General features: G+C 41.9%; 1 protein-coding gene across 12 annotated transcripts in view; it reads left to right on the top strand.

Annotated features, from left to right (window-relative positions):
* LOC5566555 (cation-independent mannose-6-phosphate receptor) overlaps positions 1–12,471 on the top strand; it is a 552,122-nt gene that overhangs the window by 535,338 nt on the left and 4,313 nt on the right. For all 12 annotated transcript variants that reach the window (XR_002503258.1, XM_021857555.1, XM_021857417.1 and 9 more), the window contains 2 exons: positions 1,051–1,327; positions 2,722–2,855. Coding sequence is in view for 11 of the 12 variants with exons in the window: in XM_021857555.1 (XP_021713247.1) it covers positions 1,051–1,327; positions 2,722–2,855 (411 nt within the window). In the remaining variant the exon portion in view is untranslated. The remainder of the gene's footprint in view (positions 1–1,050; positions 1,328–2,721; positions 2,856–12,471) is intronic.

Here is a 12,471-nt window from a genome sequence, read left to right as displayed (position 1 = left end):
AGGTGCTACGAATAGCCATATTCTTGGAGGCGGCAAAATCTATCAGTAATAGCGCTCACGATAGTTTATTTTCGCTTCAAGTGCTTGATTTTGAACTTTTTAACGAGAAACAAACTGCTGGTAGCTAGAATGAAGTATTCATTAGTGTTTAGCATAAATATTAGGGTTTCAATTTCATTGCCATCAGTGTAACAGTCCCCAAATATTGGCAAGTGTGCAATAACTTGGTGGTGTTGAATAATTGGCAATCTACCCTATAAAGCAATCATAATAGATAGTAGTCCTGTTTTGCAAGATCGGTAGTTATAATTACAAGAATGAATCAGCGTAGTTTTAATTGGACTCAATATCAATAATATCAGTATATTATACAATTTTGACTATCAATAGCCAAAAATTGTACCGTGCTGGAACATTTCTGGAAGCGGCATTGAATTCAGCAACCATAAATTTACTTGATACACCTAATTATCTTTGGGACACGCAAGGATGTTAATTTTGTCCCGCTTTGAAATATTTTGGCTTGTACTTGTCATCATTAGCTCTAAATGTTATTTGTTATTCAAACCGACATTTCTTCATTTGTTTATCTCAGCGCATCATTGTTGAACTCATTATAAGGAATTGTCAAAATGACAAAACGTTGACAACCGTAATCTTATCGCATCGATACGTAAGCCCTCCAAAAGTTTCGCTTTCAAATCCGCATCAAGTATTTCGTGTATCTTCTATTGTCGTTGTTAAATTGGCAACGTTCCACCATTCCTCCGATGCCAAACAATATCCATTATCTCAGAGATACCTTTACACTTTCTGCGGTCATTTCCCATGTAGTTCAATTACGCAGTCAGCCATTGGGCCTCTCCTCCTCGTGGTCTTGGCCCACCACACAATCTCATCATGTCGATTCGTATCAACCGCTATCTGATTTCATTTGTGCTGTCTAATGAGAGCAATTAATTCAAACCGCCAGAAAAGCTGTCGTTACCACTTCATTTCCGACCGAGCCATTTCTCACCCATTTCTTTGTATGGTTCACTTTCGTTACAGCAAAGCCCCTGTCACCTGATACTGAAGCAAGTGTCCCCTCAGGTTTGCCCTCTGGTAGGCGCTTCTGGTAGCGAAGATCACCCAACGGGTACAACTACAACGATTAAGCCACCGGGACCCACGAGTATCGTAACGCCAACAAAGAGCCCCATTACGTCAACTGCCATTCCGACAGCGGCAACTAGCAGCAGTACGCCGGCTTCGGAGAAGTCTGATGGGGATTCCAAAGCTCCTAGCGATGTACATGGCAACACTGATTCCGGCGGTGGTTCTGTGGGTAAGTTTTTTTTTCGTTCTTCTTCAAGAACACGTTGATCTTTATCAGAAAATGCTCTGAGAGAAATTGTCTAGGATATTGTTAGCGCACGATCAAATGCTCATTCCGAATATTCCGTATTCTAGTTTGCGCAAATTGGTAGATCGTCTTGTCACGAGGGTCAAACCAGGGATGCCAAATTGGAAGACATGTCTTCCATTGAAACAGTTTGAGTAGAGCGGAAGAAATTGGAAGGCATTTCAGAATTTATGCAGACAATTGTAGATTACTACTTCCTTAGAAATATAAATGAGCACGAAATTACCGAAACTTTTCTAGCAATTCTTAAAAGATTTTCATTAAATTCTTAAAGAATAAAAAAAAGTGGAAGACATTTTCTGTTAAATTTCAAGATATTGGAAAAAAAAACACCTGGCAACCTGCCATACATCGGGTTGAATAATGACGTTTTATATTGCATAATATTGTTTTTGCAATACCTCATCGTGATAGATCACGGACTATTTTTTCTGAATCATGCAATATCGTATTAAGAGTCATTACGCAAATTATTTCAGTTGCGTAATAACACATTACGCAGCTCTTTTGAATTGTGTGATGAATCGTTATACAATAATTTCGAGCAATTGCATGATATTACAGCACGAGTCGTACGAGGCTTACCGAGTAGAATAATTATGACGAGTGCTGTAAAAATCGAGTTCTGCAACGAGTTTCATACAACATTTTTAGCAATTTCGTAGAAGACCAGTAGAGGGTATCCGAAATCATATCAGAATGCATTCACCATTATTTTACAATTTTTGAAAAAATGTTGTTTAATGACTCATTACGCAACTCAAAACAGTTGCGCAATGAGAAAGCGTTGCGTAATGAATCATTACCACACTGGTTTCAGTTGCGTAATGATTATTCCTGCACTGCATACTACAGTGCAGGAAAGTAGGCCGTTTCATGACAGCTTGGCGTGATGAAAAACAGCCTATTATGATGAGAAATTGCAAAAAATATTGTACACAACATAGTTAGTAACAAAACTTTATTTTTACGGTACTCGATATAAGAATCAACATTCTACAACTTGCTGCATAAACTACTATTCATTAAATTGGCCTACTGTTTCAAATTGATTTGAATCATGTAACATTAGCATTTACACCAAAAAAAAAATTCCACTAGATAACCTTTCCCTTTCGGTGATTGCAGACCATTCGAAAAAGTCGCAACCATCTCTTTGTTTTTGTTTTGACACATCCCACGCGAAAAAAAAAACCCACAATCTAATTTAACGCCAACGACGCCTTTATTATGACTTCATCCCGATCGTGTAACCCCGCCATTGACTTTGATTACGGTTTTATAATTGCCCTCTATAACCATTGTTTCCGTTTCAGGTATCATCTTGGCCGTTTTGACACTGATTTCGCTGACCGGTGCCGGTGGGTTCATGCTGTTACGAAACCCCGAAAGGCGCGACCAGCTGCGGGCGCTGTTCCGCCGACGGAACGTACTGGTGCAGTATTCGAGGGTGAGTGAGTTTTGAATGAGCGTTATGTAGAACAGGTGAACTTTCGTGCAGTAGGTTGATATGTAGTAAGTATGGTAGAATTCGAGATGTTATGAGTTCGAGTTTTTGGTTTTTGAATTGTGTTTTAGTTTTTGTTGTATGAGAATATGTGTTTTTGTCTTATGTTGGAAGTTTGGAAGCTTTATTAAAATAACTGCAAAATAATGTCAGAAATATGACTATCAATCAGAATCAGATGTCGATAATGGAATCAGAAATCGAAAAGAATCCTGAGCAGGATTTTAAGAGCATCCAGAGCAGAATTTTAAAGCATGTTCAGCAGGATTCTGGGAGCATCCTGAGCAGAATTCTACGAGATTCATGAACAGGATTTTCAAAGAATTCTGAACAGAATGCTGAGATAATCCAGAACAGGGTTCATTGAGAATTCTGAAAAGGATTATAAAAAAATCCTGAGCAGGATTCTTAGAGAATCTTGAGCAATATTCTGTGAAAATCACGAACAGGATTCTGAGAGATTCCTGAGCAGCATGCTGAGAAAATCCTAAGCAGGATTCTGAGTGAAGCCTGAACAAGATTCTGAGAGAATCCTGGAATGCTTCTGAGACAATCTTGAACATGACTCAGAAAGAATACTGGACAGGATTCCGAGAGAATCCTGAACAAGATTCCGAGAGGGTTTAGAACGGGATTCTTAGAGAATTCTTGATCAGGATTCTAAGAGCACTCTAAGCAAGAATCAGAGAATGTTTAGCAGAATTCTGAGATAATCTTTAGCAGGATTCTGGGCGAGGTCTGAAAAGGATACTGAGAGAATACTAATCAAGATGTTTTGAGAATTCTGAAGAGGATTCAGAGAGAATCTTGAACAGGTTTCTGAGGGTTCTCAACAGGATTCTTAGTGAATCCTGAATAGAATTTTGTGAGAACTCTGAGAGAATCCTGTACAGGATTCAGAGAAAATCGTGAGCAATATTATAAGAGAATCCTGGACACGATCCTGAGAGAACCTTAAACAAGTTTCTGAGACATTCTGCAACATAATTCTGGGAGAAACCTGAACAGAATACTGAGAGAAACCTGAAACGGATTCTGAGAGAATCCTGAACGGAACTTTGAGAGAATCTTGAACAGAACAGGAAGATTCTGAGAGAATCCTGAAAGGGATTCTAAAAGAATGCTAAACAAGATTTTGAGAGAATGCTGAACAGAATTCTGAGCGAATCGTGAACAGGACTCTGAGATATTTTTGACAAGGATTCTAATAGAATCCTGAACAGGATTCTGAGAGAATCCTGAACAGGGCTGCGGGAGAATCTTTAGTTGAATTCTTAGCGATTCTGAACAAGATGCTGAGAGAATATTGAACAAGATTATGAGAGAATCATGAACGGGAATCTCCCAAAATCCTATTCAGAAATCTCTCAGTATCCTGTTCAAGATTCTCTCAGAATCATGTTCAGGATTCTCTATGAGAGAATCCTGAACAGGATTCTGAGAGAATCCTGAACAGGATTCTGAGAGAATCCTGAACAGGATTCTGAGAGAATCCTGAATCCTAGGAGCTTGCCCTTTACGAAATCGACAGTCAGATACGCATCTGGTCAACTTTCGAGAGCCATGATGAGGCCACCGTAGGGCTCTGGCAGACTCGACAGCATCAGAGCCACGAACCAGTTGTCCTAAAGCAGACAAGCGAATTCGCAACGCTGTCATCTGCTTCAGATGCTCCGCCAGATCTCCGTTATCTGACATCCGCAACGTTATCAATTGACGCACGACGTGGATGATGCTCGAAAGAGAAGAACGCTCGTGGTAATCTTTCAGAGCTTCCCACATCTCCTTCGCCGTGAATTTCTGCATCACTTGGATCAGTTGGGCGTCTTCCAGTGCCAAGCCAATGACCGCCTGCGCCTTCTTGCCGTTACTGACCCAGGTCGCATCAGCAGCTGCAGGATTCGGTTGAATCGCTACATCCAACAATTTCACCCGTGCCAATAAAAGTCGCATCTTATGCAGCCCACAGACGCTCAGTCTGTTTGACCAACATTGGCTCCGCCCCCAAGTTAGTCAAACCAATTTATGTTCGTACGATCGCTTGACGAACTGTCAAATCTTGTTGCACCAACATTCATGTGATCGGGGTGGAGACTATTTTCGACCGTTGATATTTCGATTGACTGTTGTTTTCGTGAATGCGAAAAAAAAAAGAAATTGCGCCTGATATCCTCCGGATAAAAAGAAAAAAAATTAATGAATAAATGATACCACGTTCCAGAGACGAGAAAATGTTTATGAAGCATCAAGACAAACTAATTAGAAATATTATTAGTACGAAATTTAAGCTAATCATCGTGCATTGGTATTTGTCTAAAGGCAACATATGTACCAGGATTTAATATTTAATTAAGGAATTTTCAGGTAGAGGATGAGAGATTCCTTCAGAATATCCTGCAAGGAATCGAATTGAAATTTCACGGAGTTTTTTTTGTCAGTACTCTTATAATAAATTTGTACAGGAGTTTTCTGTGTACATTTATTAAGATTTTGAATATCGCCAAGATATCATTAGTAAAGATTAAAATTAATTCTGAGTTTTCCTGGCATTCATCCAGGAAATCCTTCAATAATTCTTTCTAAGAAAATAACGGAAATTCCTCCTGCTGGGATTTTGCCTGCAATTCGTCCAGGTATTAATCCAAAACTTATGGTATACTGTTAATCCTGGTATTTTTTTTACAAATTCTTCAAGGAATGTTCCCAGTAATTCTTCAGTTTCTTCAAACATTTCGCCAGATATTCCTTCATGAATTTTACTAGGATTTTTTCCTAGATTCCATCAAGAAACTCTTCCTAGATTCCATCAAGAAATGCTTCAAAAATTTTAAATTTCTCATGAAATTCCACCTGCAATTCTTTTTCGAATTTCTCCAACGATATTTCTAAAGGTTTCCTACAGGAATTTCACCAGGAATACTTTTAGAGGTTCTTCCAGGAGCGCCTACAAAAATTTCTACAGGGAATTCTACATGAATTCCTATCGATAGAGTTCTTTTAATTTTATCAGGGATACCCAAAAAACAAATCTTTAGGGGTTCCCAAAAATATTCTTCTGAAATTCCTTCAGGAACTATTTTAGAAGTTAAACCAGGATTTTTTATAGAAATTTACTAATTAACTCAGCTCTTTCATAAATTTCATCAAGCTTTTCCAACCACATTTTCAAGAAGTTCTCCCAAATGTTAACTCCGGTATTTATTAAAAGAAAATTGTCCGAATAATTCATCGTAAATTCCTTCACTATTTCCATTAAAGTTTCTCCAGTGATTTTAGGGATTCCTTAATTCAGGAATTCCTCCAGGAATGCTTCCATCGATTTATCCAGGAATTTCTGCAAGCATGTTTGTAAGAAATAATCCAAGGATTTTATAGAGATTCCATAAGCAATTCCACCAAGAGTTTCTCCAGCGATACCTTCAAGAATTCTTCTAAAGATTTTACCAGGCATTTCTCCAGGGATTAAAGTAGAAATTTGTGTTAGATTTTTTTTTCGGAAATTCCTCTAAGTATTCCATCAGGAATCCTTGAGAGTTTTTATCAGAAATTTCTTTAGTGACTCGTCCATTTATATTTTTAGAACATCGTTCAGGATTTTTTCCATGAAATTTTCCAGAAATTCTCCCAGAAGTTTCTCCCGGAATCTCTCCAGATACTCCATCGCTAATCACTTCACCATTTTGTACGAAGCTAAATTTCTATAGAGATTCCAAGGGTTCTTCCAAACATTCTTCCAGGAGTTCCTCCAGAGATTCCTCAGGAGTTTATCCATACATACCACAAGGAGTTCTGTCACCAATTTTCCAGGGATTACTTCAAAAATTCCCCTTGTGATATTACCGGCAAATAGTGAATATTTCTTTTAAAGCTTTGCCAAAAATTCCGTTTGGTACACTTCTAGGAATTCTTCCATGAATTTCTTAAGGAACTTCCCCACAGGTATTCCGGGGTTTCCATGACATATCTCTAATTAGTTTTCAGAAGTTCCTCCCCAGAGAATTCAGTAAAATACCTCCAGAAATTCTTCAAAGATATCCCTGAAGATTCCTCCAAAAAATCATCAAAGAATTTTTCAGAGATTCCTATAGAGATTCTTCCAGAAATACCCCCAAGGTACTCCTCCGGAAATTTGTTAAGAGATGCCTCTTCAAATTCCTCCGGAAATGTCTCCAAGAACTTTACAGGATTTTCTTCAACGATTCTTTTTGACGTTCCTTACCTACAGAAATTCGTCAATGGATTAATTAAAATATTACTTCAAGGATATCTCAAGAATTTTTTTCAAGGATCCATTCAGAAATTCCTGCAGAGATTCTTGCAGGAATTTCTTCAAATGTTTTTCCAGGGATTTCACCAAGAATTACCACTTAAACAACTCAATAAATTCCCACAACGATTGCTCAGGGAACCCTCAAGAACTTTTTCACAATATTGTTCAAAAATTCCTTCAGAAATTCTTTAGGAGATTTCCACCAGGAATTTCTCCAGCAATACATTTTTGTGCATTTGCAAAAGGCATGAACGTCTTTATTTCACCTTTGATGTCATCAGTGTTTCCAATTCTACCAGAGATTCCACCATTATTTTCTTTAGTGTTTTCACTGAAGTTGATCCACAGATTACAGATAAAATATTCTCAGGAATTTAATCAGAATTTTTTTTAACGATTTCACCAGGTATTACATTAATATTCGCTCGAAAGAAAATACTTGGAATTCCTACAGAGATTCGACAGGGAAGGCATTCAGGAACTGTACCAGGATTTTTCCAGGGATTCCACCACGAACTCCACAGGAAATTCTTCTAGGGGTTCTACCAGAGGGATTTCTCTTGAAATTACTACCAAGATTATTTCAGGAAATCAATTTTTTCACGAGATTCGACTAGCGATTGCACCACAATATTCTTGAAAAAGCCCTCAGGGATTCCACCAGTATTTTCTCTATAGATTCTATCAAAAATTACATCATAGTTTTAACGTGAAATACTTTTAGGGATTCCAACAAGATAATCTTCAAGGACTCAATCAGGAACCCCTACAAGGATTTAATCGAAAATTCCTAAAGGGTTTCAAAGAGGAATTAATCGAAGGATTCGACCAGCAATTTTTCCAAATATTCTACTTATATTTCCTCCAAAGACTACAAGTGGAATTCCAACAGAGATTCCATCAGGAAATCCGATCAATTCTACCAGAAGTTTCACAAAAATCTATTTCAGGGATACCCTTAGTATTTTCTTAGGAATTCTCCCAGGAATTACATAATAGGTTCCCATAGGAATATTCTCAGGGTTTACATCAAACTTCCTCCAAAGTATTTTATCAGAGGATTTCTTCCGGAATTCTTAAGGAGATTAAATCAAGATTTCCGTCCGAGATTTGACCAAGCATTGTAATAACAGATTTAGGCATTTTTGTAAAAATTCTGGTGGAATCTTTGGAAATCTTCCTGGTGAAACCGCCGGAGGAAAATCTCAATCCCTGATGAAATTCATGCTGGAATTTCAGTAGAAATTCCTGATATACTGTCTGGAAGATTTCTTGGTGAAATTCCTAAAATAAATACTGGTAGAATGTCGGAAAGAATTCCTAGTAAAATTTCTGATGGAATTTCATAAGGAAATAATTGAAGTTAATATTTGAAAATTCTAGTGAAATACTTTCTGGAATTCCTGGGTAAAATTATTAGAGGAATTCCAGGTTGTTTTCCTGAAGGCATTCCTGCACAGAAAAAAAAAACCGTTCTGTGAACAGCAGACGTGAACTCGTCAACCTGGGAAAATTCTTTGTCGAATCCCAGACAGAATAAATGGAAATACTTACTTCTGGTGGAAACCCTGTTGGAATTTCTAGTGGAATCTCTGGATGTGATGAAAGAAATTCTGGTGGAATCCCTAGTCAAAATTCTGAAGAAATTTCTGAAACTAGTGCTGGTTTTATTTGTTATTTGTTTTGTGCAATCTTTAAAAAAAAAAATGGTTTCCTTTTTAAAAGGATGGTGCTTATTTTCCTCTTATTTCGAAAGCGCGTATTATTCACATTCCCACGGCGACAACGCTGCATAAATTTACGCAATGTAAATTACCACCCATGCGCATCGGTAGTTGATGAGGCGCCAAAACTACTATTTGACTAGATGACGCCGGTGTTTGTACAACTGCCCCACAGACAGTACGCCATCTTGTCTTTTCGCCACGATCAAACACGATTTTTCGTTTCAGAAAATTGTCTACACAATTCACACTCGCGACGATACAAACTCACGCACTTTCCTTGATTACTGGACCAATAACCTATTGGGATTAGACAGCATTATTAAAATAATGTTATTTAAATAACGAGGCGCATACATTGAGTTCGCTATTACAGATAAAAATATGGCGCACATTGCTTGGCCAGCAGAAAATCATTAGACTGGCAAAAATAACATAAATGATTAGGCTGGCACAAAATGTTTATATGACGGGGTCGTTGCTCCTCTAACAAATCCTGACCAAGATTCTAAGTAAATCCTGACCAGGATTCTGAGAGAATCCTGACCAGGATTCTGAGATAATCCGTAATCCTTACCAGGAATCTGAGGGAGTAGTGTTTGATCCTTTGCTCGCGTCACTTGCTCCTGCGGGGGTGGGTGATGTGAGCAGGATCAATCATGCTACGCGTCGCTCGCGTGGCGTGATATAATAGTGTCGCGAATCGAGAATCGGGTTAGTAGTGTTTGATCCTTTGCTCGCGTCACTTGCTCCTGCGGGGGTGGGTGATGTGAGCAGGATCAATCATGCAGCGCGTCGCTCGCGTGGCGTGATATAATAGTGTCGCGAATCGAGAATCGGGTTAGTAGTGTTTGATCCTTTGCTCGCGTCACTTGCTCCTGCGGGGGTGGGTGATGTGAGCAGGATCAATCATGCTACGCGTCGCTCGCGTGGCGTGATATAATAGTGTCGCGGATCGAGAATCGGGTTAGTAGTGTTTGATCTTTTGCTCGCGTCACTTGCTCCTGCGGGGGTGGGTGATGTGAGCAGGATCAATCATGCTACGCGTCGCTCGCGTGGCGTGATATAATAGTGTCGCGAATCGAGAATCGGGTTAGTAGTGTTTGATCCTTTGCTCGCGTCACTTGCTCCTGCGGGGGCGGGTGATGTGAGCAGGATCAATCATGCTGCGCGTCGCTCGCGTGGCGTGATATAATAGTGTCGCGGATTGCGAGATAGGTTAGTAGTGTTTGATCCTTTGCTCGCGTCACTTGCTCCTGCGGGGGCGGGTGATGTGAGCAGGATCAATCATGCTACGCGTCGCTCGCGTGGCGTGATATAATAGTGTCGCGGATCGAGAATCGGGTTAGTAGTGTTTGATCTTTTGCTCGCGTCACTTGCTCCTGCGGGGGTGGGTGATGTGAGCAGGATCAATCATGCTACGCGTCGCTCGCGTGGCGTGATATAATAGTGTCGCGGATTGCGAGATAGGTTAGTAGTGTTTGATCCTTTGCTCGCGTCACTTGCTCCTGCGGGGGCGGGTGATGTGAGCAGGATCAATCATGCTACGCGTCGCTCGCGTGGCGTGATATAATAGTGTCGCGGATCGAGAATCGGGTTAGTAGTGTTTGATCTTTTGCTCGCGTCACTTGCTCCTGCGGGGGTGGGTGATGTGAGCAGGATCAATCATGCTGCGCGTCGCTCGCGTGGCGTGATATAATAGTGTCGCGGATTGCGAGATAGGTTAGTAGTGTTTGATCCTTTGCTCGCGTCACTTGCTCCTGCGGGGGCGGGTGATGTGAGCAGGATCAATCATGCTACGCGTCGCTCGCGTGGCGTGATATAATAGTGTCGCGGATCGCGAGATAGGTTAGTAGTGTTTGATCCTTTGCTCGCGTCACTTGCTCCTGCGGGGGCGGGTGATGTGAGCAGGATCAATCATGCTGCGCGTCGCTCGCGTGGCGTGATATAATAGTGTCGCGGATCGAGAATCGGGTTAGTAGTGTTTGATCTTTTGCTCGCGTCACTTGCTCCTGCGGGGGCGGGTGATGTGAGCAGGATCAATCATGCTGCGCGTCGCTCGCGTGGCGTGATATAATAGTGTCGCGGATCGAGAATCGGGTTAGTAGTGTTTGATCTTTTGCTCGCGTCACTTGCTCCTGCGGGGGCGGGTGATGTGAGCAGGATCAATCATGCTGCGCGTCGCTCGCGTGGCGTGATATAATAGTGTCGCGGATCGAGAATCGGGTTAGTAGTGTTTGATCTTTTGCTCGCGTCACTTGCTCCTGCGGGGGTGGGTGATGTGAGCAGGATCAATCATGCTGCGCGTCGCTCGCGTGGCGTGATATAATAGTGTCGCGGATCGAGAATCGGGTTAGTAGTGTTTGATCTTTTGCTCGCGTCACTTGCTCCTGCGGGGGTGGGTGATGTGAGCAGGATCAATCATGCTACGCGTCGCTCGCGTGGCGTGATATAATAGTGTCGCGAATCGAGAATCGGGTTAGTAGTGTTTGATCCTTTGCTCGCGTCACTTGCTCCTGCGGGGGCGGGTGATGTGAGCAGGATCAATCATGCTGCGCGTCGCTCGCGTGGCGTGATATAATAGTGTCGCGGATTGCGAGATAGGTTAGTAGTGTTTGATCCTTTGCTCGCGTCACTTGCTCCTGCGGGGGCGGGTGATGTGAGCAGGATCAATCATGCTACGCGTCGCTCGCGTGGCGTGATATAATAGTGTCGCGGATCGAGAATCGGGTTAGTAGTGTTTGATCTTTTGCTCGCGTCACTTGCTCCTGCGGGGGTGGGTGATGTGAGCAGGATCAATCATGCTGCGCGTCGCTCGCGTGGCGTGATATAATAGTGTCGCGGATTGCGAGATAGGTTAGTAGTGTTTGATCCTTTGCTCGCGTCACTTGCTCCTGCGGGGGCGGGTGATGTGAGCAGGATCAATCATGCTACGCGTCGCTCGCGTGGCGTGATATAATAGTGTCGCGGATCGAGAATCGGGTTAGTAGTGTTTGATCTTTTGCTCGCGTCACTTGCTCCTGCGGGGGTGGGTGATGTGAGCAGGATCAATCATGCTGCGCGTCGCTCGCGTGGCGTGATATAATAGTGTCGCGGATTGCGAGATAGGTTAGTAGTGTTTGATCCTTTGCTCGCGTCACTTGCTCCTGCGGGGGCGGGTGATGTGAGCAGGATCAATCATGCTACGCGTCGCTCGCGTGGCGTGATATAATAGTGTCGCGGATCGAGAATCGGGTTAGTAGTGTTTGATCTTTTGCTCGCGTCACTTGCTCCTGCGGGGGTGGGTGATGTGAGCAGGATCAATCATGCTGCGCGTCGCTCGCGTGGCGTGATATAATAGTGTCGCGGATTGCGAGATAGGTTAGTAGTGTTTGATCCTTTGCTCGCGTCACTTGCTCCTGCGGGGGCGGGTGATGTGAGCAGGATCAATCATGCTACGCGTCGCTCGCGTGGCGTGATATAATAGTGTCGCGGATCGCGAGATAGGTTAGTAGTGTTTGATCCTTTGCTCGCGTCACTTGCTCCTGCGGGGGCGGGTGATGTGAGCAGGATCAATCATGCTGCG

Source organism: Aedes aegypti, chromosome 1, assembly GCF_002204515.2.
Source record: "Aedes aegypti strain LVP_AGWG chromosome 1, AaegL5.0 Primary Assembly, whole genome shotgun sequence".
Lineage (NCBI taxonomy): Eukaryota > Metazoa > Arthropoda > Insecta > Diptera > Culicidae > Aedes > Aedes aegypti.
This window is presented reverse-complemented; position numbering and strand designations above follow the sequence as displayed.